A 25,593-nucleotide genomic window follows, 5' to 3' on the forward strand; every position below is an offset into this window, starting at 1 on the left:
TCCCAGGCCAGGTGCTTTCCAGTCTGGAGGGACCCCCTGTTGGAGGCCGAGTGCCCCTGAGGGACCTCAGTGTTACCCTGGATGTCTTCGTGCTGACCTTGCCTCTGGAAGTGGAACTTCCCCCGACCTCGGACCCTCAGCACCACCGGTGTGGCCACAAGTTTGGTGGGAGGGGAGGCCTGGGCCTTGCTGGGGTGGGGGCCCATTAAAGGAATCTAGAGGCACTTGGGTACTCGGGATCCCTTAAGGATTCCCTAGGAGGGCCTAGGACTTCCTAGGAGGCCTAGGAAAAGAGTAGCTGCTGATCTTTGACCTTCGCTCCTACCCTATTCAGGTCCACGTCTGAAAGCAGTGCTTCATTCCCACGATCCCCAGGGCAGCCGTCATCTTTAAGGTCGGATGATGGCCTGGGGCCCCCACTGCCACCCCCAGAAGAAGACAGGTACTTCCCCTTCTGCCTCTCAAGAGTTCCTCACGCCATGTCAGTTTTGTTCCCTGGAAGCCAGCATCTAACCCTTTCTTTCACTTAGGCACCCGGGACTGTCCAATTTGGCCACACCCCACAGACTGGCTATTGAGACCACCATGAGTGAGGTGAGGGCCTTCCCTCCCCCAGGCTAAGTGACAGCCCCTCAGCACTAACTGATACCCTTGCCAGCATATGAGGAAGGTGAGGTGCCCCTTTATTCTGGGATCAAAGTAAGGCCTCCCTAATCTGTGAGGCAGGGTGTCTTCTAGTCTGCAAGTGAGGTGATGCCCTAGGTGGCAAGGAGGTGCCCTTGGCCATTTCCCGGATTGCTCTGTGTAGATCCACTGGTTGCTGGAGGATGAGATGGTGGGAGCCCTGCGAAGAGGGGGCATCCCTCAGAGCCCTGCCCTGCACCGTGCAGCTGCCCACATCCACAGCTCTCCTGGACGCTCCACCTGCCTTCGCCAAACCCTGCCACTGAGTTTTGTGTTTGGGCCAGAACGTTCCCTCACACAATTCAAGGAGGTACGCTGCCCTCAGAATGCCCGCTGATGGTTCTGGGGCCCATTCTTCTCCAGACTCCAGATACGGAAATAGAAGGGCCTCTTCCTGGTTTCAGTCCGTAGCGTTCCCCTCGGAACAGCCTCCTCACCGCATTGTCCCCTGTCCCATGCCTGGCAGCCCAACTCAGCAAGAAGAGACCCAGCCCCTTTCCTTGCCACTAGGCCTGTTGAAGTTTAGGCAACTTCCAGACCCTTTGCGTACCAGGTGGTTGTGAGGGTCTGATGAGGAAGTGTGGGGTGCCGTGAACAGGGAGGGCTGCTTCTGCCTTAACTGTGACCTTGGCTTCTGCTCCCCAGGAGTTTCGCCGCCTTCACCTCCCTGGCCATGTTCTTCTTGAGGATCCTGACAGTGGCTTCTTCTTTGTGGCAGTTGGCCAACAGCCAGGTGGGTCCCAAGGGGAGCCCCCTTCAGCAGCCTGGGCTTGGCACAGCCATGAGGACAGGGCCGAAGGCATCGAAGGGGAGGTAAGCCTTTCCTGGGATGACCTGGGAATGGAGGGGGGTGGAGGTAGGTGTGTGGGGCCTGTATTCAGCTCTGACTTCCTGCCCTTCAGGCCCTGACAGCCAGCCCCCAAGCCCCAGGCTCCCCAGAGGGTTCCGAGGGCACCCCCCTCCTCAGCCTGCCACAGGGAGGTAAGAGAGGACTTGGGCAACAAAGTCTGGGGGCTAAGACCAGGGACTTACAGATCCCTAGCCCTGCTTCCCTCCTCGGGCAGTCCTAAGCAAGTTCAGTAGAGGTTCCAGACCTTTCCCTTCTCTTCCCAGGGAGCCAGCCTGGGCCCAGCCGGGGGCTGAGCCTTATGTCCAGTCAGGGCAGTGTGGACTCTGACCACCTGGGTAAGCCGGGACAGTTTGGGGAGGACTCTAAGCTGATGGGAGGCAGAGACTGGGCTGTGCGGCAGAAGGACTGGGCAGGGGCCATCAGAAGGGACTGACGTGAAGGGGCTGGGCCCATCAAGCCTGACACGCTTGGAGAATCAGATGAGCCAAAGGTTGGGGCTGAACCTCAGCTCATTTGACACAGGTTACGATGGTGGCAGCAGTGGCTCAGACAGCGAGGGTCCCAATGAGACCTTGGGGGAGAAGGCTCCCTTCATGTTGCGGACCCCACCCGGGCCGACACCTCCACAGCCTTCGCTCTCAGGCCTCCCTGGGCCCTGCCTGCCTGACTTCTGGCTCATCGTTCGGGTGCTACAGGATCGTGTAGAAGTGTATGCCCACGCACAGTAAGTAGAGGCCTGCACTGTGCCGCTTTTCCCCAGTCCCACAACACTCCTCTCCAGGGTCATCCCAAAGTAAGACATGGGACTGAGGGTTTGGGTCGGGGTCTGACTGTGTTCTGGGGCTGGAGGGTCCTGACCACTTCCCACAGCCTGTAGCAAAGCAGGTCACTCTCTGCTTTCCTAGTGGAGTTCAAAGCTGGTAGGATTTGGGGCTCCTAACCTCACATTGAGAGCTTCTCCAGTTCAGAGCAGCTTCAGAAGTTGATGTGGGACTAACAGGTGATATTTAACAAGCACTTAGTACATGGCAGACACTGTTCTGAGCGTTCCTCCTAGACCAGCTCCTTTTGTGATGGGGGGAGGAAACTCAAGCACAGTTAAGTTAAATACTTGCCCAAGGTCACGGGAAAGGGCAGAGCCAGGACTCACAGCAAGGCCCCTGGTTAAAGATGGCTCCTGTCACGGGGTGGGCTGGGTTTGAGAAGGGAAGACCACCATTCTGCTCAAGGTCTGAGAATGGAGAAGAAGGAAGCTTACATGTCCTGCCCACGTGAAAGCTGGTAAAAGCAAGCCTAGAGCTTGTGCTTCCGTAACTGCTATGGAGAATTCTGCTTTTCCCAGTTCCCACCATGTTTGCTTCCCTTGGTCCAGTCCTATTCCCTTCTCATGGCTTCTCTTGGCCCCAGCTGCCAAACCCCACCCCCACCAGCCATGTCCATTCCATCCCTCCCCGCCAGGAGCCTGATTCGGGAGGATGGGGGGCCAGGCGCCGAGTGTCGCCACCTGCAGCAGCTCCTGGTGAGGCGAGTTGGGGAGATCTGCAGGGAGGTCAACCAGGTAAGGGACAGCGGGGAGCGGGGCTTTCTAAGCACGGGACACTGCTCAGATGAGGAAGGAATTTCTAGGAACTTGACCTTCAGAAGCTGTTGATCTATCACGGACATTTTCTTTGACACTTGGTTACTGGGGTACTCTTACTCCTTGGGCCCTACAAACTGGGGAACACTCCCCCACCCACTCCCAGTAATGTGGGTTACTCTTCCAGACCCTGACTGTGAGCTGTTCCATCTTGTGGCCTTGCACTGGTATTAGGGATTCAATAGTGAATAAGACAGGGAAACCCCGACTCTCTGGAACTTCCGTCGAGTGAGGGAGATAGACGCCGAACAACTAAATTACACAAATTGTTTCCATTATGATTGTGAAAAATCATACAGAGGAAAAGTAGAAACTGATGAGAGCATATGATGGGGTCTGACCTTCTGAAGTGTCAGGGAAAGAATTGATCTTTCTAGGCTGAGACCTGAAGGGTGGAGAACAGATTCTGGCAAAGAAGAGGATCTAGTGTTCCTAACCTGGGGTTCAGATCCCTGAGCCCGGTGACTGTAGGACGCATCTCTGACCCCCCCATGATTACTGATGCTCTCTTGATCGCTGACCCCCTATGATAACCACCATCTTCTCTGGCCTTTGATCACCCCTGACCACTGCCACCAATTCTTTGAGAAATATTTCAGTTCCCTGATACCCGGCTCCTTCTCCCAGCGGCTGCTTCTGCAGGACCTCCATGACAGTCACGTGTGTAACTCTCTTCTGGTGGCCGAGAGCGAAGAAGATCTGTGGCGCAGTGAGACCCCCTTCCACTCCCGTCAGCGGGCACCACTGCCCAGTGATGGTGAGACCCCACCCAGGAGCCTCCCTCCCGGGCTGCTGCTGCCCTTCCTGTGTCCGTGCTTGGGTGAGAAGACCAGGGCAGAGTCGCCGTGACTTGGTCACCGGTGCCAGGAGAGCAGGGAGGATAGGACAGGAAAGGGTCACTGGGTTTAGCCATTGAGAGTTCCCGAGTGTCGTTAGTGAAAGTGTTGGCAGAGAAGTGGGATTAGGAGCCAGAGGAGACAGAAGTGAGAGGATCTTACACAGGTGAAGCAGAGGAGAACCACTTGTTTATGTAGTGTGGCAAGCACACAAGGAAGGAATTTGACAACAAGGCAGACTCGAGCACATCTGTGTTCCACAGGGAAGGAGCCAAGAGGCAAGGAAGCGTTAAAGAACACAGGAGAAAAGGGACCATGGAAGGGGCACCGGCTGTGACCTGTCTTCCTAAGGCCGTGCCTCTGCTCACCCCACCTTCCTTTCCAAAATGACCATCTTTCCCCTTTGGGTAATAGGACCGAGGAACGGTGTTGGGGTGAGGAGTGGGCGAGTAGGCCAGGTCACAGGTGGGAGAAGATCAGAGGGGAGGAGCCTAAGGCCCGGTAGGAGGATCTGCCTTCCTATCAGCTGTCCCTCCTGATAGGCAGGCACAGGACCCCTCTGGGCTTCCTGAGATTTCTGGTTGTGATAAGGAAGCCCGATACTCTACTCAAGATGTTAATGGAAGTCTTGACACTTCCGCTCTCTTCTTTGACTCCTGATGACCCCTCAGCCCAGCTCAGAGGGGAAAGCCAAATGATGTCATTCCTTTGCAGTTCTCCCATCTGGTTGAAAAGGAAAATCAGAGCACTTCTTGTTTTTAATAGTCTCAGCAAGTCTGTAGGTGAACGTTCCTACCAATCCCGGACGTCACGTCTCAGCACATCCCGAGACGCGCTCTGTATCAAAGCACCATTCCCCTAATTAGCGGACTTCCCAGGGTCTGATGGCGTCTTCTGCACATTGAGCACGAGATAGGACAGCCACACACCTTTGTTGCCAGTGCCTCTAGCAGCGTGTAATGGAAGGCCGGGCAGAGCCTGGAGACAGCCCTTCCTCATTATAGTCTCTCCACGTGATTTTGCTGGAGCCTTCCGCAACCAGCATTCCGTTTCAGACAACCTCCTGTGTGCTTTATACACGGCTCACATCTGGCAGCAGCTTCTCTGGGAAACCAGATGGCTGCCTCTGCCGTGTTGGGGGGCTCCTCTTCAACCTGGGAAGCTGGAAAGGGTCAGACCAGGCTCTGGACTGTGCCCCTGGGCTCTTGCATTCTGCTTTCCTGCCCTATGAGTCCTTTTGGGTCAGCTGTCCTACAAAGCGCAGCGTTTGCCCTGACTCTGCAGGTGTGTATCAGCTCTCCTATCCTATCCTCCTATCCTATCTGACGGGGTTCTCATTGCCCCTCCATGTGAGTACACAGATAGGGTGTGTGTTATATATCATATTAGTATACAGCCGGAGTGTCTTCAGAAAATTCTTCAGAATTTTCTCATGCTCTGCCTCACCTGACACTTCTAGCTCCTCCTCCACAACTGCCTGAGAGCCTTTGTGCTGTGACCTGGTTTCCGAAGAGTATGGTCCTGCCTTGTTACCTGAAATGACCGTCTTTCCCCTGCAGGGTGATAGGGCCAAGGAGTCCTGGGGAGTAAGGACAAGTAGGCCAGTTCATAAGTGGGAAGTAGCAAAGGCAGAGGGCCGTGTCCTGCCTCTCATCCACTCTCTCCCTTCTCCCCAGATTACGCTGCTGATGAGAGCTGTGCACCCCGAGGGTACCTAGCCGCCACAATGCAGTTTGTCCCTGGCCATTTCTCCTGTGACGTTGTGTGGGGAACCGTGATTCGAGTCCATTCACGCCTGAAAATGGGGCCCAGCATGGGGGTCTCTCGGGGTGTGTGATGGGCATGAGAGGCAAGTGGAGGGGGAGGGAATCTGGAGAAGGGGCTGTCCTGAGCCACTATTACTCCCACAGCCATCCAGGCCCTGCGCTCCGTGCTCAATGCCTTCTCTGTGGTGAACCGGAAGAATATGTTTGTCTATCAGGAACGAGCAACAAAGGCTGTGTACTACCTGCGGTACGTGGGCCTTGGGAATAGGGGGTAGAGCAGGGATCAAAGATGGTGGCCAAAGAGCTATGTCCAAAGTCTGTGCCACTCTCTCCCAGGCTCCTGGAGACATCCTGCAGCGACCGGCCATGGGAAGGCGATGCACTGCCCCCCTCCCTAGCTCTGTCCCGAAGCCAGGAGCCCATCTACTCTGAGGAGGCCTCGGCACGTATCACCCCCACCCCGAGGCCCCTGTGCTCCCCCTCATACTTTGCCCATTGGAGCCAGGCACTTAACCAAGTTTCCCTATAGGGGCCTCGGTCTCCCCTGGACATGGCTTCTAGCCGCAGTTCTGATGCTGCTCGTCCTGTGGGCCAAGTGGACAGGCATATCCAGCTTCTGGTGCATGGTGTAGGACAGGCAGGTAAGCACTGCTCAGAGGGGGCTGGGGAGTGACCAGAGGAGGTTCCAGAATCCTCCCAAGTCTTCTGTTGGCACCTTTCTACTGTAGCTCATGCTGTGCTCTGGGTTTCCCTCAAGCAGGAGCTGGGTGGGACAGACAGACAGATGTTTAGAGGATAGGTCCTCTAGCTGATTGAAATGCAGCTTGGGGAAGGGGAGCCGTGAAAGCTGACACAGGATGTCTAGCCTGGGTGACTGGGTGGTTGATGGCTCCACTGGCTGGAGATCAAGGGTTTGGGTTGAAGGTCATAGGTTTGGTTTGGGAGATGGTGAGCGTGAGGTATCCAGCAGGCAACTGGATGTTGCTGTTCATGTTTACAGTTGTTTTAACATGTACGGGGTCTTGGGCTAAGGCTGTTAAGTACGAGGTAGATGTTATTATTACTTTCATCTTAGAGATGAGGACACTGAGGCTTTGAGAGTTGGCACTTACTTGTCCATAGTCAAACAGTGAACTAGAACTTGGGCAGAACTAGAACCTAGTGCTGGCTGCCTCCAGTGTGTGGGGGAATGTTCGAGTCTAGGGGTCAAGGGCCAGGCTGGGGGGAGTCGCTGGATCCTCTACCAGGGTCTCCATTTTCCTGCCATGGCTGTGTCAAGGTCCTGAGATTACCGACGAGCTAGTACGGGTGCTGCGTCGGCGACTGGACGAGGCCACGCTGGATGTCATCACAGTCATGCTTGTTCGGAACTGCAAGCTGACACCCGCTGATGTGGAGGTCAGCTCCCTCCCAGCCTCCGACGGCCCTCCAGGGCTTGGGTATAGGGACCATCTGCTCTCTGCTCTCCCTGTGCGGCTCTGATGCCCCTTCCCCTCTCTGCAGTTCATCCAGCCGCCTGGCAGCCTCCCCTCCGAGGTGCTGCACCTGGCCCTCCCTGCCTCCTGCAGGCCCTGGCTTCCTGCCCTGGCCTGGTACCTGCGGCAGAACCTGCTCATCTTCCTGCACTCACCCAAGTACACGGACAGCAACAGCCGCAACCACTTCCAGGTGAGGGTGGGCCCCTCTCCATACTCCCCCCCGACTGTGGAACTGTTCCCTGCGGGCACTGCACGTGACCTTGCCCTGTGGACATGCATATACCACTGCCTCCCCCACCCCCTCCACCTTTATTTTCTGCCCATGTCTTCCTGCGCTCCCAGCCGTGTCTGTCCGCCATTCCCCACCGTGGACACCATCCCCTGATGCTTTCTGTCTGTCCGCCCACTTGGGCTTAGTTCTCTGTGGTACTTCCTTCCTCAGCATCCGCTGCCACCACAGGGCGGCCTCCCCGACTTGGACATCTACTTGTATAACAAGCCTGGCGGACAGGGCACCGGCGGCAAAGGTACACTGCAGGGCGCAGCCCCATGCCCCTGCTGAGCGTGCGAGAGCATCTTCCTGCCTCGAGGCTTGGGGGGGGCCTCACCCAGCCTGGCCACTCAGGGCGATCTGGAGGTCTCGGACCCGAGCCTTTCTCTGAATTTCTACCCAGGGGTCGCCTGCATCACTCTAGCCTTCGTGGATGAAGCAGGAAGCCCCATCTCACTGGCCTCTTGGCCCCCCTCCTCTCCGGGGCCCCTAGACCCACTGCAAGAGGAGGAATTTGAGCAACTGACCCAGGTCACTCGCTGCCCGACTGTGCCGGATGGTTCTTCAGGTGGGTCAGCAGAGGGGGTGCTGAGTTAATGCTCTGGGAACCAGAGGCCCCCTCATGTCATCCCCATTCTTTCCCCCAGCTCAGAACGGGGCCCCACGGCTTCGACTGGATGTGTGGGAGAAGGGGAATATCAGCATCGTGCAGCTGGAGGAGAAGCTCCGGGGAGCGGCCCGCCAGGCCCTGGCTGACGCCGTCATGGAGTTGCGGCTACTGCCAGCCTCCCTGTGTACTGAGGACGTGTCTCCAGGTACGCAGGCTCCAGAGTATGTGCCAGGCCCAGGCAAGACCGGGTCTCTAGTGAGCTTGCAAAGGTGGGGCTCCGGGATGGCATCGCAGAGGCTCCCTCCAAAGTACACATTCAATACACAGTTGTCCTGTATCTTCTCTGCGTCAGCAAGGTGACATGCCAGCAGAAGGGTCCACACCCAGTTGGTCCCCCATTTCGAGAGGGATACTGCACCCGGAACTCCCTTCACACAAACACGTAGCTCTCAGATGCATACGCCACCATTGCCTGACAGGTGGAATAAGGGGCAAGTCACTGTCATACCTATTGCGGGGCTGGGCTGTCTGAAATAGGCACAGTGACAAGAGTCTGTAATGTCTGATGTCACAGGAAATCTCCGGAGCGGGTCATTGGAAACCAAGAGCCCTGCAGGCCGAGCTAGCACCTTTCCCCCTGGCCCTGGCCCTGGCGAGCCCGTGACTGCCCCCAGCAAAGCCAGCCGGCGTAGCTTCTGGGATATGCTGGTAATGAGAGGACGGGAAGAGGTGATGTAGTTGGCGTCCGCCTTCTTGCCTGTCTCCTGGCTCCCCTACTGCCCCCGTAGACCTTGCCCCAGACAGCCTGTCACATAAAGCAACTCTGTCCCTTTAGGGTATGCAGCAGGGCAGGGTCTCTCTGACACAGAGACCCTCAGCTGAGCAAGTGCTTTCACTTCCCTTTTCTCATGGAGTGCCCACAGGAGAAATCAGGCTTGCACCAGTGAGGGTGCCAGGGCTCGGGAAAGCGGAGTGCTGCCTGAGGCTGGGCCTGCCCCGGGCCTCCAAGCCCCGCAGGCTCTCATTACTGGTTCACGATGCCCCCATCCTCCACACCATCCCTCTTCCCAGCAGCACTTCCTCATTCACTGCCTTGCCCCCAGAGTAAAACAGAATGTGGGGACTTGGGTTCCCCCAAAACAACCGATGACATTGTCCTGGATCGGCCAGAAGACACCCGGGGCCGGAGGCGTCACAAAACCGAAAGTGTTCGGACTCCAGGTGGCACTGAGCGGGCACCAGGCTCAGATTCTGGAGCCCAGAGACAAAGGTGTGTGTGTATTATGGTGTTGCATCATTGTGTTGGGGGTGAACTCACAGGTAGGTGTTGGGTTTGTGTAAGCACACACATGTCCCATGTGGAGGTGAGGCTCATTCCCGATGTGTCCTCAGACGCAGGACCACACAGCTAGAAGAGGGTGAGGTAGGGATCCTGCAGCCTGTGTTTGCTCGCGTGACTCAGCGCTGGATGGAGTTTATGGTTCAGATCGGTGAGACCCCCAGCCCCTTCTCACCTGTACTCAACCCCATGGCCTAGTCCCCAACCTACAGCTCCACCGTGACCTCTCTCCCCCGGTTCCAGGTTGTGCCTCAGTGTCCAGGAGCTCCACCCACATGGTGTCCCGATTCCTTCTTCCATCTGTCCTCTCTGAGTTCACGACTCTGGTCACCTCCATGACCGGAGATACCAGTGTCCGTATCTTTGAGCAGCATTTGTGAGTTTGGGTCTGCTGGAGGCTAAGCTCGGCTAGGCCTGGGAGGTGATAGCCAGGGAATGGGTCTGTGCATGGATGGTCTGCTTTCTGTCCCTCCCTTCCTCCCTCCAGGGGTTCAGAGCCAGAGATCTTCAGTCCTTGCTCCCTTGGACAGCTGTGCCCAACGCCACGCCCAGCGACGGAACGGCACCTGCTACTTCTGGGAAGGAACTTCTTGCAATGGAGGAGACCAACCCAGCAGGGTGAGGGCATGGCCCAGAGGGAGTGAGTTCAGAGTTCTGGGGAACAGGGTGGGCTCACGGGGATCTACATCTGGACCTCAACTGAGCATTCCTCCCCTAGCTGCCAAAGCTGTGCAGCGCTTTGAGCCAGGAGGCGACGGGAGCTGTGGGCGAAGCGCTCCCCGGCAGAGGTTCTTGCTGCTGGAGGTTGTGGACAAGAAGGTAGATGGGGGGCCAGGGGCTGGGTGGGAGAAGGAGTTCAGTGATGTCACTGACCCTGACCCCTGACTTCCAGCTACAGCTGCTGACCTACAACTGGGCTCCAGACCTGGGAGCGGCCTTGGGCCGGGCACTGGTTCGCCTCGTGCAGTGGCAGAACTCACGCGCCCACCTCATCTTCTGCCTCCTCAGCCAGAAGCTGGGACTTTTCCATCATTGTGGCCAGTTGGACTTCCCAGTGCGGGACGAAAAGGTGCCTGTTGCTTGGGCTCCCTCCTCTAGTTCTGATTCCTAAGGGATTAGTTGAAGGAGGTGCCAGCCAGGAAGCAGGGGAGAGGGACAGACTGAGGGCAGAGATAGTAGGGAGGGAACATCTGAGAGAGGAGGCCATTGGGTGGGAGAGAGGGTCTGAAGGCAAAGGCCATGAACCCATCGTGACACTCCATCTCTCTCAGGAGCCAAACCCATTCCTCCTGCCAACCATGGAAGCAGAGACCCTCATCCGGAGTGCAAGCCCCCCGCTGAGCCGCGAACAGGGCCGGCTGAGTGCCTCCTCTCGGGGTGGGGGCTCCCTTCCCCTCGACACATTCCCCTTTGATGAGGCCCTGAGGGATATCACAGCCGCCCGCCCCAGCTCCTCTCTCGGCCCTGTGCCCAGACCCCCTGATCCCGTCACCTACCATGGACAACAGTTCTTAGAGATCAAGATGGCGGAGCGCAGAGGTGAGGGCCCTGGCCCTGGAGTGTGGGAGGAGAGGAGTGACAGCTCCTGGGGGCCATTACTAATGCCTGCACCCACCAGAGCTGGAGCGCCAGATGAAGATGGAGAACCTGTTTGTGACATGGCAGCAGCGTTCTGCCCCAGCCAGCATGCCCATCAGTGTGAGTGGCTCGAGCCTGTGTCCTCCCTGAGCATCCTGGGACCCCGTCCCTGGCCACCATTCCCGTGCTCACCACCTCGTCTCCCCAGGCTGCAGAGCTAGAGACCCTGAAGCAGTCGTCCCGCCTGGTACATTACTGTGCAACGGCCCTGCTCTTCGACCCAGCTGCCTGGCTACATGGGCCCCCCGATACCTCTGGGCCCCCCGAGGGCCAGGTAAGGCTCCAGACTCCTGGGTCTCTCCCACGGGACCTCCTTCCACCCCCATGGTGCGGTTGACCGCAGCTAGAGCCTGCCTTAATCTCCACTCCCCCAGCGGCGCCATCGCCCCGAGTCTGGGGCTGGGAGCCGGGAGGCCCCCACCAGCTGCGAGTCCTCAGATGCGCCCCCGCCAGGGGCCCGGGAGGAGCCATGGCTGAAGGAGCTGAGCCTGGCCTTCCTGCAGCAGTACGTGCAGTATCTACAGAGCATGGGCTTCGTGCTGGTCCCGCTGCGGCCCCCTTCCCCGGCCCGCAGGTGAGCACCCTCCCCATCTCTGCTGCTGCGGACACGGCCCCACACACCCTTGCTGTCTTCGCCCCGGCTCCCTCTGAGCCCTGTGGGCCTTGTTGCACGTCCCTCCCCACCGGGCCAAGGATACCCACAAGGGTCAGGGTCGCCTTCCCACGGGCCCCAGGCATGGCCTGTAAACCTCCCAGCCACCCAGGTGTACACACGGCTATGCACACATATGGCTTACACACTGATGGGCTGTGTACCTCCATGCCCTGGATCTGGGCCTTAAGGATTCCTGGCCTGGTCACCACAGGGGCCTCTCCGGGTATCTCATGTGGTTCGTGGCCCAGGAAGCCCTGTCCTTGCTGAGTTAGCCTCTCTCACGAGGGACCCCTGTGCCAGGCCCACCTGCGTCATTGTCCTCCAGCCCGTTCTGGGACAGTCGTGACAGGTCTCAGTGTTGGGAAGCAGGCAACTCATCTCTCACCGCTTTGCAGCTCCCCGGAGCACAGTGATGCAGCCACGGCCACTCTTCCTGTGCTGTATCAAATCTCAGATTCCTGTTTCTGTGGCCCCTGCTTTATGCTTTTCTCAACATCTGAGCCTCCAGAATCTGTGCTCCAGCCCCTTCCCAGTGGCTATGGAACCTCCCTCTTTGTGTTGCACACAATTACTTTTGAGTACGAGTTGTACTTCCTTAGTTGGGACACCACCTGGCCCAGAGAGCCAATTCCAACTCCTGAGCGTTTCTGAAACTAGCTCTCCTGCTCCCAGACCTCCCACCCTCTCCCGGGCATTAGGAAGAGAGGACAGGCCTTATCCTTTGGGACCCCACCCCTCTCATTTCTGGGCATCAGGGCCTGAGAAGGAACTCTACCTGCTTCCCAGTGGGTCCCCCTAAAGGAGTGTCTCTGAGAGACTTCAGTTTCCATACTTTCCATTCAGTTTGAAGCTCTTCCCAAAAGTCTGGGTTCCTTTTTAAAACAAAAGACAGTAGGGGCACCTAGGTGGCTCAGTCACTTGGGTGTCCAACTCTTGATCTCAGCTCAGGTTTTGATCTTCAGATCATGAGTTCAAGCCCCACACTCGGTATGGAGCCTACTTTTAAAAAAATAATTTTTTTTTTAAGATTTTATTTGTTTATTTGACAGAGAGAGATCACAAGGAGGCAGAGAGGCAAGCAGAGAAAGAGAGAGAGTGAGAGGAGGAAGCAGGCTCCCCGCTGAGCAGAGAGCCCGATGTGGGACTCGATCCCAGACCCCGAGATCAAGACCTGAGCCGAAGGCAGAGGCTTAACCCACTGAGCCACCCAGGCACTCTCAAAAATTATTTTTTTTAAAAAGACACTGGGGGGCGCCTGGGTGGCTCAGTGGGTTAAGCCGCTGCCTTCGGCTCAGGTCATGATCTCAGGGTCCTGGGATCGAGTCCCACATCGGGCTCTCTGCTCAGCGGGGAGCCTGCTTCCTCCTCTCACTCTCTGCCTGCCTCTCTGCCTACCTGTGATCTCTCTCTGTCAAATAAATAAATAAAACTTTAAAAAAAAAAAAAAGACACTGGGATGAAAAATACGTTTCCAGAGACAAATTTACAGTCAGGCCTTCCTCTCTCACCAATCTCACCAATCACTGTCAAAGTCTTGTTCCAATTTCCTTGAGGATCAAATGAGACATTTCTTTTCTCCAGAGGCTTTCACACACCCCACCTCACCGTCCAACCCGATTGCCAGCAAGCGCTCTGGTGGTTTGTAGCTCCTGATGTAATGAGTGCATCCTGCTGGCCCTTGCTGTTTTCCTGGTTCACAGTACCTTTCCTGCTTCTCTTCTCCCCTTACCATTGAGTTGAGTAGGCCTAGGGGGCCCTGAAACAGTCCCAGCAGCTTCTTGTGCCCTAACCTGTCCCCTCTCTCACCAGTGGAAAGGGGCCTGCTCTCCACCCCACCGTGGAGCACTCCTCCAGCTTCCCCTTAGAGCAGCAGCTGCCCCACGGTGTACACCTGGACTCTAGTCCCAGCCGCTTCCCCAACATGATACCCTAAGCAGGTCCTTTCCCTCTCCAGTCCCGTTTCAGCTCCTGCAGGTCGCTTGCCTGTGAAAGTGATCATGGGGCTGCTGGCCAGACCACTTCCCCCGCTGGCCTGCCTCATCCTCTTTCCCCCTCTTTTCTGCAGCACCAGCCGGCTACGGGCCATGGCCATCCTTGGAACGGAAGGTCGAGGCTCCTTCTCCTGCCCTAAAACCAAGACTGATGGGAGCCCCAAGGTAGTGCATCGTCGTGTACCTTCCCCGGCAGTATAATCAATGGGGCCCCAGCCCCAGGTGTCACTGAGCCGAATCACTGACCCAAATCCTTATCTCGGGAACAAAATGAGAGCCACAAAGAAGGCACAGGCTCTCACGTGACATGCGTGGTGACTGAAGGAGCTGAACTAAAGTCTAGAGGGCTTCAGGTCCCTGACCTCACTCAATCTCGACTCATTCTCAGCAGTCCTGGGAGCTGGCCCTGCCCTGAGGCAGACAGACAGGAACATAAATAACCACCAAATGCCAGGGGTACATTGGTACCCAAAGGACTCCCCTGCTGGTTCCAGGCTGGTGAATCCCCAACCCTTGCCCCTGATCCCTAGTGTTTCTCCTTTCTTTAGAGCACCGGCTCTCCAGTCACCACCTACCACCTGCAGCGTGCACTGCCTGGGGGCATCATCCTCATGGAGCTGGCTTTTCAGGTGAGCAGGAGGAATAGTGAGTGGGGAGAGCTGGACCCACCTATCCTTCTGATCTCATCTTCACCTTCTCTCCAGGGCTGTTACTTCTGTGTCAAACAGTTTGCCCTAGAATGTTCCCGGATCCCCATGGGGCAAGCTGTCAACTCTCAGGTATGTGGTGGGGCCGGAGAAATACAAGGTCTCAGGCATAGTGCATCCCCAGTGTGCTGTGGCCAGTGGGGTTAGTCTGGGTTAGTTAGGATTAGTTAGTTAGTCTGGGTTAGTTAGTTAGTCTAGGTTAGTTAGTTAGGATGGTTTAGTCTGGGCCAGTGGGGATCTAATGCTGTGGAGTGGCCAAGTTATGGCCATTCCGACATCATGACTGGGTCATCCACCCCTCAGCCTCGCTCTGTCAGTGGGCCAGACCATATTCCACCGCAGCGCTAGAGGCAGAAGGCAGTCCAGCACAGTGGCTGCTCTGGTCCTGTGGTCACTGTGGGACTGACAGGAGCCCAGTACCATAATCAGTTCATAACGTAGATGATCAGTGATGACCTTTGAACATAGTGGGTAATCTGACACATGGGGACGTCAGTGCCACAGGCAGTCCTGGCCTGATCTAGAGCTGGAAATAGCCAGGCTTTGTCAGGATCGCCACTAACACATAGAATGAGGACCAGAGTTCCCAGCCACACAGCGTACCCCTGGCATTTGGCGGTTATTTATGTTCGTGTCTGTCTGCCTCAGGGCAGGGCCAGCTCCCAGAACTGCTAAGAATGAGTCAGGATTGAGTGATGTCAGGGACCTGAAGCCCTCTAGACTTGAGTTAGTTCAGCTCCTTCAGTCACCAGACATGTCGCGTGAGAGCTTGTGCCTTTTTTGTGCCTCTCATTTTGTTTCCGAGATAAGGATCTGACTGGGCCTAGTCTGCCTGACTCCTCATACCTGGATAGCTCACATCTAGCCCATGGATGGTTGCCTTTGACTTGAGTGTGGACACCTAGAAAGCCCTCAAGGGATAAGGTGACCCAGAAAAGCATGGTGACCTTACGTTCAGAAACCTGCCTGGGCCAGAGTGCTCCAAAGGAGCTCTGGATGGGCAGGTACACTTTCTCACTTTGCTGTTGTGCTGGCGGAAATGACCCAGCCCCGTGACTCTCTAGAGCTCCTTGAAGTCCTTGTAGCTTCCTGCCCCTGATCTCCATCCAGCTAGCCTCTCTCTGCCCCTACTTGTGTAATCGCCGGCCCTGTGTTACGTACCGAAATTGCTGCACTGTTGCTGTTGTTGCCAAGTGCACAGTATGCAGGCTCAGCAGAGAGGAGAGCTTTCCTCTGCCTGTACACCTAAGGGGACCTGCATGCATGGAGGTTAAGTGCGTGCCCCCTGCAACGTGCTAGTCGGTGGCAGGACTGAGGCTGAAATCTAGTTCTGTGGCCGGGAGCCCTCAGCTAACATACCATCATGCACCATCGCCGACAGTGACATCATCAATGCCCCTGAGCCTGAATTACGTCCCCCCGGCCTTCCTCTCTTCCTCTTCCCTCCTTCACAATCATCCCGAGCTCTTTCCACCCTAGTGCTCATGATCATCATAATCCATGGGCCATTCAGTTTACCACACATTCTCTAACTTTACGAAGATCTCTACTTCGTATGAGGATAAGGGAGCTTAATATGTCTCACACGAGATGTTGTGACTCAGCCAAGACCACACAGCTACTCTGACCACTAGTCCGTAGTTTCTTTGACAGCCAGTTCTTTCCTTTCCTTATAACTCCTGCACCCATTGCTTTCGTGGGCCTGGGTCTGTAGATCCTGCCAGCCCAGCACCACGGGTCCAGCAGCTGACACACTCTCAGTGATGGTGGCTTCCATCAGGAGAAGCACCAGCTCCGTGTCTCCACCTTCTTTTCTTCCTCCCTCCATGGTTCATTCATTCATTCACAGATCAGTTAAAGGAGGTCCACTCTGGCCTAGCCTTGGCAGGGTGTCCCAGAGGACGCTTTATGAACCAGTAGGAGCTAGCCAGATTTGGGAAGCAGGGGGAACAGCGTTCCAGGCAGACAGAACAAGCAGGTACAAAAGTGTGAAGAGAACATGCAGTGTCCTGGGAAGAGCAGGTAGTTGAATGGGAAAGTCAAGCTGGAGACATAGGAGGAACCAGGAGAGACTCCCAACAGTGCATTCCATGCCTGGCCTCCCCTGGCCACCTGCACAAAACTGGCACTTGGCTAGATTCTGCATAACATTGTCTTCTAACGTCTTACATCCTCCTGTCTGAGGCCTAACATTGGCCACCCTGTCTGCCCGCCGCTAGAACGGACACTCCTTGAGGGCCAGGTCCGCCCCCTCCCTAGCACCTCAAAAAGTATCTGGCGGGCACTAAGCAAGTATGTTTTGCATCCGTGATCTGGGCCAGACTTTGGCGGACTCGGGTAGTCAAAGGCCCATCCGTCAAAACGATTATAGTTTTCAGGTATGAAAAAGGGAGTATGGAAAGGGGGGCTTCCCGCGGAAGGGGCTTCCCAGGGAAGAGGGAGAGAAATGGGACTGTGCCAAGCGGCCTGCCAGGTCCTGACCCGTGCCCCGCCCCCCTCCCCAGCTGTCCATGCTGTTCACAGAGGAGTGCGACAAGGTTCGAGACCTGATGCACGTGCACTCGTTCAGCTATGATTTCCACCTGCGCCTCGTGCACCAGCATGTGCTGGGCGCCCACCTGGTGCTGCGGCACGGCTACCACCTGACCACCTTCCTGCGGCACTTCCTGGCTCACCACCCAGACGGGCCCCACTTTGGCCGCAATCACATTTACCAAGGTCGGTGCCAGAGGACAGGCCGGTGAACCAGAGCTAGGCCCCATGGGGTCTCCAGACCTGGACCGATGGACCACTTCCTGGGACCAGACCTCCGCCTCTCCTGTCCCATCCTATCCCATGTTGTTGATCACCTCATGTCACTTGGACCATATCCCTGTGTCTCTGGTTTCTGTCTTTCTCTGAAGTTCTTCATGGTGTTTCCCATCAAAGTTTAGATTCTGAGCCACATTGGGCCCACCTCTATGTTCCCCAGGACCTTAGGAGCCCCCCAGAATAACAGCCAGAGCCTTAGGGATGTCTGTCTTCCCGTCCCACCTGTTCAGTATGTCTGTCTCAAGCTCAGCGTCTCCTATAACTCACCCCTCAGGGACACTGGAGCTGTCCACACCACTCATTGCTGCCCACCAGCTGTACAACTACGTAGCTGACCACGCCAGCTCCTACCACATGAAGCCCTTGCGGATGGCCCGGCCAGGAGGCCCAGAGCATAATGAATATGCCCTGGTATCAGCATGGAACAGGTGAACTTGGATGTGTGGGGGGCACCAGTATGTGCTCTGGCTGAGGTCAGGGCCCGCTCCCTGCCCCGGGGCAGTAGGGAGAGAAGTTTTCTTGAGCCAGACTGGATGGGCGTGGCTTCATTAGAACCTCAGGGCTGGCATCTTCCCCACCCCCACCATACAGCTCTGGCTCCTACCTGGACTCCGAGGGGCTTCGTCACCAGGACGACTTCGATGTGTCTCTGCTGGTGTGTCACTGTGCTGCACCCTTTGAAGAGCAAGGAGAAGCCGAGCGGCACGTTCTGCGGTCAGCAGATCCCCTACCTCAAATGTGCTCATGGCCCAGCCTTCCCAGTGCCCTTGCTTTCTCTGTGTCCCACTCTGATCACCACATTCCTACCCCGTCCTCACCCCAGGCTGCAGTTCTTCGTGGTGCTCACCAGCCAACGAGAGCTCTTCCCCAGACTCACCGCAGACATGCGCCGGTTCCGGAAGCCACCCCGACTGCCCCCTGAGCCAGAAGCTCCTGGGAGCTCAGCTGGTAGCCCTGGGGAGGCCTCGGGGCTTGGTCTGGCCCCTGGACCGACTCCCCTGTTCCCCCCGCTGGCTGCAGAGGTGGGGGTGGCGCGGGCACGGCTGGCTCAGCTGGTCCGGCTGGCTGGAGGCCACTGCCGTCGGGACACACTCTGGAAGCGCCTCTTCTTGCTGGAGCCTCCGGGGCCCGACCGGCTACGGCTTGGGGGGCGCCTGGCTCTGGCAGAGCTGGAGGAGCTCCTGGAAGCAGTTCATGCCAAATCCATTGGGGACATTGACCCCCAGCTGGTAAGCGGCCATACATTCTAGAAGGGGCCGGTTTGGATACTAGGGGTTCTGGCAGCAGCCAGGGTGGAGGGTGCAGAGCTCTCAGGTGGCTCTCGGACAGCAGATCCAGCCCCTTGGACCTTCCCCTAGGACTGCTTCCTGTCTATGACGGTCTCCTGGTACCAGAGCCTGATCAAAGTTCTCTTAAGCCGTTTTCCTCAGAGCTGTCGTCATTTCCAGAGCCCAGACTTGGGAACTCAATACCTGGTAAGTCTCCCTGAGACTTCTCTGAAGGGGGAGATGTAGCCGAAGGCCTCATCAGAGAGATGACATGTCCCTGAAGGAGCCCCAACCCAGCTGGGTCTGCTTTGGCGGGAAGGCCTAGGTGGAACAGGATCCATGTGAAATCAGGGCTTGAAAGCCCTGAGCACCGAGCCTTGACATAGGATTCATGAGAGCAGTCTGGAGCTCTGACCTTAAAACCTCACAAAAACACACGTCTTGCTAGAGATCCTGAGGGCTAAGGTCTGGAACCTCATCAGCCTTAGGGGCTGACTCCCAAGAAGGACCTCTGGGGCTTTAAAGCCTCGTCACCCAAAGCATGGTCGTCACACTGGCGGCGGTGGCAACACCTGGAAGCTTGCCAGAATGCAGGCTCTCAGGCCCCAGCCCCAACCTGCTGAGGGAGCAAGTCTAGCCTAATCCCCAGGGGCACACGAGAGGCTAAAAGCACTACCTGGGCCAGGTAGAGGGGAAAAGGCTCAGGTGTCGACCAGACAGCATGGGGGATTAAGAAACTGAAGACGTGAGCCTGATGAGAGCAGTGGTTGTAGGGAGGAGAGATTTGGAAGAAGACTTCCAAAAAAGTAGGCGCTGGTCCATAGGGTGGGGTCCCGCAACAATGCTTGTGAGGAAGGCGAGTTTCAGGGCCTGAAGGGGCATTCCCGGGACACTGAGGTGAGTTGGTAAGGCTACGGTTGTTGGGGGGGGGGGGGTGAGCCGATGGGGGCTCTCCTGTGGATGGGTGATGACCGGAGCCCAGGAGAGAAAGACCTGAGCAACAGCTACGTGAACAGGTGGTCACTGAAGCCTGGGAGTAGAAGGAATCACTTGGAAGAGATCACTGAGCTGAGCAAAGGGACAGCCAGATATAGGGGGTTAGTCCGAGGGGAGGTCAAAGCGATGCAAGACCAAGGACAGGAGGCAAGGGGGAGTTGTGCCAAGGGTAGAGAACTCTCAACGTGCCAGCTTTGTGCAGGGCCTCTAGACAGACGAGCTCTGAAGCCTTCCAGTCAGGCGCATCCCCCTCATTCTGAGGAGGCTGGTTGGGCTGACGGGGAACCAGCGAGGATGAGGACGGAGGTTCAGTTTAGAGACAAGGTCCTGGGCGCCTGGAATGCAGGTGGGCTCAGGTGTGGTGATGGGAGCAGGCCTTCCTCAGACCAGCCCCACTTCCAGAATGCCCTCAAGGAAGGTGGATGCTGCGTCAGATGACACAGATCGTACTCCCCGTGTCACTTTGTCTTTCACTGCAGGTTGTACTGAATCAGAAGTTTACAGACTGTTTTGTACTGGTGTTTCTGGATTCCCACTTGGGAAAGACGGTAAGAATGGGTGAGGGGCTTTGTGTCAGCCTAGTGGGAGGCTTCCCCTAGAGCCTAGGGAAGCTGGGGAACCCTGCCCTCTGTGCCTACCTCACCACTGCACCCCTGCCGTGTTCCCCACAGTCTCTGACAGTGGTTTTCCGAGAGCCCTTCCCAGTACAGCCCCAGGACAGCGAGAGCCCCCCTGCCCAGCTGGTGTCCACCTACCACCACCTCGAGTCCGTCATCAACACAGCTTGCTTCACCCTCTGGACCCGCCTCCTCTGAGGACCAGACCACTGAATGGCACCATTCCTTGAACCATGGGGGTCTGGAAGCTTGCCCACTTGAAGGAGGACTGACCAGCCCTTCTGGGCCCAGACTGAAGGGGACACCAGAAGCTTTGTGACTAGATCTCGGGTCTGCAGCCCTGGCCTCACGGTGGGAGCTACCCTCCTGAGCACTTGCCACTGTTGACCAGCCAGGCTTCGGAGGGGTAGCCCAACTCCCTGAGGTGCCCATCTCCTCTCAGTCCCCTGGGCCCTTCCAGGAAGGGACTCCACATTCCTGCTCACCTGGTGGAGTCCCAGGAATTCACAGCAGTTGGCAAGCGCTCACCCGAGAGCTCCTCTGCCTGAACACTGCCTCCAAGGCCCCAATGGCCAGCAGCCACCCCGCCCTGCTTTGAGCCCTCTGGTCTTCATTTCCCACTTGAACATAATTACTGGACGTTGCCACTGAGATACGTCACCTTGGTTCCAATGCCTGCTCTGCTTCTGAAGCCCCTGTGACCACAGGCAAGTCCCTTAGCTCTTGGACCTGTGGTCTGTGGTGTGTAAATGAAGAAGTAGACTCAGAAACCCCCGTGTGCGCAGGAGACTGGAGCACTTGAGCGTGAGCCGGACGTCCCTTCTCTTCCCTTCTCACCAGGCGGGAAGCAGCCCCGGGAGAGTGAGGGGTTGGACACTGTGTGTCCTCCTACTGCCCAATAACACACACATGGGACAATGTTCAGCAGGTGGTCTTTAATGCAGGAGATGCAGGCCGCTTTGGGCCCTGTCCCCCAGAGGCACCAGGGGGTGCAGGGCAGGCCCTCACTGGCCAGCCTGAGGGTGGCCCCGCCTGTCCCAGTATGCACGAAGCCAACTCAAGCCCTCGGCTGTGTCTCCTGAGGAGAGAGGGAGGTGGTGGCATCTCGGCCCGTGAGGAGAAGAGCAGCCATGTCCAATACCTGTCAGTCCAGAGCTCCCTTCCCCCAGGCCCAGCCTGGAGCCCCGGCGCCCCCTCACCTTGAGGCTGGTACTCGCAGCCCACAAAGCCCTCGTAGCCTTCATCCTCCAGCAGTTGGAACAGATAGGGGAAGTTCAGCTCGCCGGGGCTGTTAGGCTCCCCCCGGCCTGGGACTTGAGCCACCTGCACATGCCCTAGACACAGATGGCGGCAGGTGGGGGGCTCAGGCTCCACCTGAGGCCTGAGGGGCAGAAGCGGGGGGGGGGGGGGGGTGGAAGGGGGGGGAGCACAGCAGACAAGGAGGAGCAAAAAGACCCCTCTCACCAACGAGGGGTAGGAACTCCCGTATATTCCCTGTCAGGTTCCCGTCCATGATCTGCCAGTGGAATAGGTCCTGGGTAGAGAACACTAGTCAGAGACCCTGCAAGCCCCCCTGCTCTCACCCCATTCTCCCCAGATGTGGGGAACACTGGGCCTTCTGAGAAGCATTTCCTTTCTTCCACTTACCATCTGTAACTGGAGGTTGGGTCTTCCGACCTTCTGTAAGATGGCTGCCGCTGGGAGAGAAACCGGGGAGGGGGCCGTGAAACCCAAGGAGAGCACAAGATTCAGAGAGGACTGGGGGAGGCACAGGGCTGCGTCCTGACTGGGGGAGGCACAGGGCTGCATCCTACCCTGCTGGGGGGTGTCCAGGAAGTACTGGGGGTCGGTGATGCGGGTGTTGATGGGCTCCAGCAGTCCCACGAGGCTCTCCTAGCACCACGGCGGACCCGTGAACAGAGCTCTGCTCCAGTTTCCTGCCCCCTCCGCCAACGACTGGTGAAGCCCGTCCCCATTCCCTCTGAGCTGGGCCAGTGCCCCGCCTCCTGCCTCCTTTGCTCTCGAGGCTCTATCTGTCCTTGGTCTCACCTGAGCCAAAACTCCAGCTGCATGCTTCAGGTTCTCCAGAAAAACGGTCTCCATTTCACTCCTGACTGCTGCTCGGTCAGCCCCCTGGGGCACTCGGCCAGCCATCAGGTGAATCCTGGTGGGAGGAGGCACTGGAGGAGGTTGGGGAGGCCATCCTGACAGCAGCAGGGCCTCGTTCCTGTGGCTCCTTGAGTGCCCCTCCAGCTGTCCTCCCTACCCCCCGCTGGCTGGGCTGTCACCTGCCCTCCTGTGGCAGCCTGAGGCCAACCCGTTTCCCAGGTACCATCCTCCCGCCTAAGAGACCTCTCATTTAGCGCTCCAGTGGCCCCTGTCTTCGGGGCTATAACATGCGGGTCAGCCTCACTTTCTAGCAGGTATTTTGACCCTTCCCTTAAGTATCCCGTGCTGCTCGTCTCCACTTTTTGCAGCTGTTCCTTAGATCCTTCCCATCTGCGCTCTGCCCCCACCACTCAGACCCCCTTGCCCTTCATTTGATCTGCCCCACTCTGCCTCTAACACCTCCTCCTGCCATCACCCGATCTCTTGGCCACACCCAGCTCCAAAGGGCCCCATCTCCAGCCTCAGGAACTCTGCTGAGCGCCCCAAGCCTTCTCTTGCCTCTGATCAGTGCACCCTTGCCTCCCGTGCTCCCTACATCAGGCAAACGCGTGTTCATTTCTTTGAGCCCCAGTTCAACATCACTACCTGTAAGAAGCTTCCTCTAATCCCAGACAGTTGCCATAAACTGACCCTCAATGGATCACTCCCTGTGTTTACTTTCTATCTCCCTGGTCAGAGGTCCTGGCACGGGATCCCTGCATGACAGTGTGGCGAACACAATGACACAGGACAAATACAAAAGGCAATTGACAAAGGACCGGGACTGGCAGAGTGAAGGGCCAGTGCGCGGACTTCTGAACCTCTCCAACCTGGCGTTCCGTTCTCCGAGACCCCAGACGTGGGGCAGGGGCTTGGAGCAGACCGGGCAAGGTGAGGAGGAGGTGGAGGAGAGCGTAGGATACCTGGGACAGCCCAGAGCCTTGGCGTACAGCACTGCCTGTTCCAGCCCCTCTCGGAAGGCCGCTTGCCTCCCGGGCACGGCCCCCAGCCCCATTTCCCCTTTCTCTCGGTCTCCTGCGGAGAGAACAGGCCTCAGACCCGGCTCGCGTTCCCGGGCCTCCCGGAGCCCCCCGCCCCAACCCCGCGGCGCACCAGGGGGCGTGTTGATCAGCACCAGCCGCAGCCCCGCTTCCCGCGCCGCGCGCGCCAGTGCCTCGGGCGGCTCCGCGTACGGCCAGGCCACCTCGGCGGCCTTGAAGCCCGAGCCGCCGGCCGCCCGGAGCCTCGCGGGGAGCCCGGGGAGCTCGGGGAACAGCCACGACACGTTGGCCGAAAAACGGAGCGGAGCCATGACTGGCCGGGCACACGCGCGCAGGGCAGAGTCCAGGACCCGCCGGAAGGCGGAAGCAGGCGGGGCGCGGCGGGGCGGCCCTGACCTGGCCGGGCGGGGAATCGCGGATCCGGGGGAGGGCGCTGCGGGGCCAGGCCGGGCCCGGCTCCGGAGGGCGCGCCTGGGGAACCCGATCCGAAGGGGGGCGCGCTGGCGCCGCGAGCCGAGCCACGGGCCCTCTGTGCCAGCCTTTTTTGGTTAGAAAAGCATTGTAGGGTGAAGACCGAGGACGGCCCAGAAAAGTGACATTTTCGAGACTGGAGAAAGAGAAATGCGGGGAGAGGCGACAGAACCAAACGAGAGGAGCTCGGCCCGGGGGGGTCGGCGGGAGAGCATCCGCCCCCCACGCCCCCGCCCCCGCCGCCTCCTACAGCAGGGGGGTAGACGGGGCGGGCAGTGGCGGGGGATGGTTGGGAGCCCCAGGGGCTGAGAGCCCAGAGAGAAGGGCAAGAGAGAGCTGGCCCGTCCCGAGAACCCAGTTAAAAGAGAGAGGAACGTGAACTTTAACAAATAACTTAGTATTTTCCCCATTATAAAAATAGTATCTGTTTGTTATGCAACGTTTGAAAGCTACAAGACGAAATCAAGAAAATTTAAATCACCAGTCATCGCACCACTAACCGCTAACTTTCCCTTACAGATGAAAAAACAAACATAAGCAGTTTTTTTTTTCCTTAGAGAATTCTGATCATACTGTACATGCAGTTTCATGGTCTGCTTTTTCATTTAATATTATTTTGCTAACATTTCCCCGTGTTCAATATCCTTCAAAGTCATTGCATTCGCTGCTCATTGTGCCATACCCACAGCCCAGAGTTTATCCCACTGCTCTGTTGATGGTCATTAGAGTTTTTCAACATTCGTGTGTGCGTGTGTTGTGAAAGCACTTGAATGCACCTCTTGGCTCCACCTCTGAATTTTTTTCTGAGGTTCCTTTGAAATGTCCATTACAGTACTTGCCGCCCTAAGTCCTTTATAAGGAGAACTGGCCCCGCCCCTGGTCTCCGCACTGAGCGGCTGTGGGTGAGGGGATTCCCCCTTCCCCCAGCTGATTGGGCCACAGGAGGACATCTGATCCAAGGGCAGCGGAAGCCTCCACTGGCTGAAGACCCATCAGCTGCCTAGTCTGGATCTGGCCAATCAGATTCTGTTTCTCAAAGTCCAAACCTGGAAGTACTGAGAAAGTCAACTAAGAGGTAGTCTTGCCAAAAAAATGATTGTGGCTGTAGAAACCAAGTAAGCAAGAGTCAGTTGGTGAAGGAACGCAGGCCGGGGAGTAACCAAGCACCAGAGTACGAGGGGTAGATGGCACTTCGAGAAACTTCTAGGTGGAGTTTATCCGGCTGGTGAAACCCACAGACCTGGGGTCTGTGCACTTCCCAGGCTGGGATGTTTAGACCTTCCTAGGTTTCCGTTGTCGGTAGCCTCTTAATGTTCCTTTTCTTTTCTTTTTTAAGATTTTTATTTATTTATTTGACAGATAGAGATCAAAGCAGGCAGAGAGAGAGGGAAAAGCAGGCTTCCTGCTGAGCAGAGAGCCCAATGTGGGGCTCGATTCCAGGACGCTGGGATCAGACCTGAGCCGAAGGCAGAGGCTTTAACCCACTGAGCCACCCAGGTGCCCCTGTAGCCTCTTAATGTTTCTTGAGAGAAGCAGAATGAATTTGTTTCATCCTCAATAACCCGAGTGATTGGGAAGAATCCTAAGGCTGGAATTACATAGTCAGCAAATAGGAACATGTTTAAGGTCTTGATGCTCTGCTAAACTGCTTTTTTTTTTTTTTAAGATTTTTAAAATTTATTTATTTATTTATTTATTTATTTATTTATTTATTTGACAGAGATCACAAGTAGGCAGAGAGGCAGGCAGAGAGAGAGGAGGAAGCAGGCACCCGGCTGAGCAGGGAGTCTGACTCCCGGCTTGATCCCAGGACCCTG

General features: G+C 57.0%; 2 protein-coding genes across 2 annotated transcripts in view; one reads left to right on the forward strand and one right to left on the reverse strand.

Annotated features, from left to right (window-relative positions):
• The window catches only part of SZT2 (SZT2 subunit of KICSTOR complex), a 52,502-nt gene extending 31,426 nt beyond the window's left edge, over positions 1-21,076 (forward strand). Inside the window, 40 exon segments of the mRNA XM_059374431.1 lie at positions 7-148; positions 335-442; positions 531-594; positions 809-994; positions 1,330-1,497; positions 1,587-1,665; positions 1,798-1,869; positions 2,057-2,258; positions 2,993-3,092; positions 3,801-3,930; positions 5,686-5,838; positions 5,920-6,022; positions 6,112-6,217; positions 6,305-6,416; positions 7,055-7,173; positions 7,279-7,443; positions 7,696-7,780; positions 7,928-8,092; positions 8,172-8,339; positions 8,709-8,842; positions 9,238-9,404; positions 9,527-9,624; positions 9,717-9,849; positions 9,961-10,091; positions 10,192-10,292; positions 10,366-10,542; positions 10,745-11,012; positions 11,092-11,171; positions 11,260-11,385; positions 11,486-11,685; positions 13,832-13,922; positions 14,306-14,386; positions 14,462-14,536; positions 16,969-17,182; positions 17,550-17,703; positions 17,867-17,989; positions 18,099-18,504; positions 18,634-18,750; positions 20,019-20,087; positions 20,211-21,076. Of these exon segments, the coding sequence (XP_059230414.1) occupies positions 7-148; positions 335-442; positions 531-594; positions 809-994; positions 1,330-1,497; positions 1,587-1,665; positions 1,798-1,869; positions 2,057-2,258; positions 2,993-3,092; positions 3,801-3,930; positions 5,686-5,838; positions 5,920-6,022; positions 6,112-6,217; positions 6,305-6,416; positions 7,055-7,173; positions 7,279-7,443; positions 7,696-7,780; positions 7,928-8,092; positions 8,172-8,339; positions 8,709-8,842; positions 9,238-9,404; positions 9,527-9,624; positions 9,717-9,849; positions 9,961-10,091; positions 10,192-10,292; positions 10,366-10,542; positions 10,745-11,012; positions 11,092-11,171; positions 11,260-11,385; positions 11,486-11,685; positions 13,832-13,922; positions 14,306-14,386; positions 14,462-14,536; positions 16,969-17,182; positions 17,550-17,703; positions 17,867-17,989; positions 18,099-18,504; positions 18,634-18,750; positions 20,019-20,087; positions 20,211-20,354 (5,516 nt within the window). The 3' untranslated portion in view covers positions 20,355-21,076.
• Positions 21,077-23,671, reverse strand: HYI (hydroxypyruvate isomerase (putative)). Its single transcript, XM_059374432.1, has 8 exons — positions 23,418-23,671; positions 23,228-23,339; positions 22,206-22,320; positions 21,971-22,049; positions 21,804-21,853; positions 21,621-21,690; positions 21,356-21,490; positions 21,077-21,234 (listed from the first exon to the last, which is right to left on the reverse strand). Exons 1-8 carry the CDS (start codon positions 23,614-23,616, stop codon positions 21,161-21,163), a joined length of 834 nt encoding a protein of 277 aa, XP_059230415.1. The 5' UTR covers positions 23,617-23,671; the 3' UTR covers positions 21,077-21,160.
• Positions 23,672-25,593: the final 1,922 nt, after the last annotated feature.

Source organism: Mustela nigripes, chromosome 14, assembly GCF_022355385.1.
Source record: "Mustela nigripes isolate SB6536 chromosome 14, MUSNIG.SB6536, whole genome shotgun sequence".
Taxonomy (NCBI): domain Eukaryota; kingdom Metazoa; phylum Chordata; class Mammalia; order Carnivora; family Mustelidae; genus Mustela; species Mustela nigripes.

What these genes read in the sequence shown, in the direction of transcription:
- HYI (XM_059374432.1), bottom strand. Translation starts at nt 23,616, where the DNA reads ATGGCTCCGCTCCGTTTTTCGGCCAACGTGTCGTGGCTGTTCCCCGAG. An exon ending in GCTGATCAACACGCCCCCTG is followed by an intron (nt 23,340 to 23,417) that starts GTGCGCCGCGGG and finishes TTCTCTCCGCAG; the next exon opens with GAGACCGAGAGAAAGGGGAA. An exon ending in CTGCGAGTACCAGCCTCAAG is followed by an intron (nt 21,235 to 21,355) that starts GTGAGGGGGCGC and finishes CTCTCTCCTCAG; the next exon opens with GAGACACAGCCGAGGGCTTG.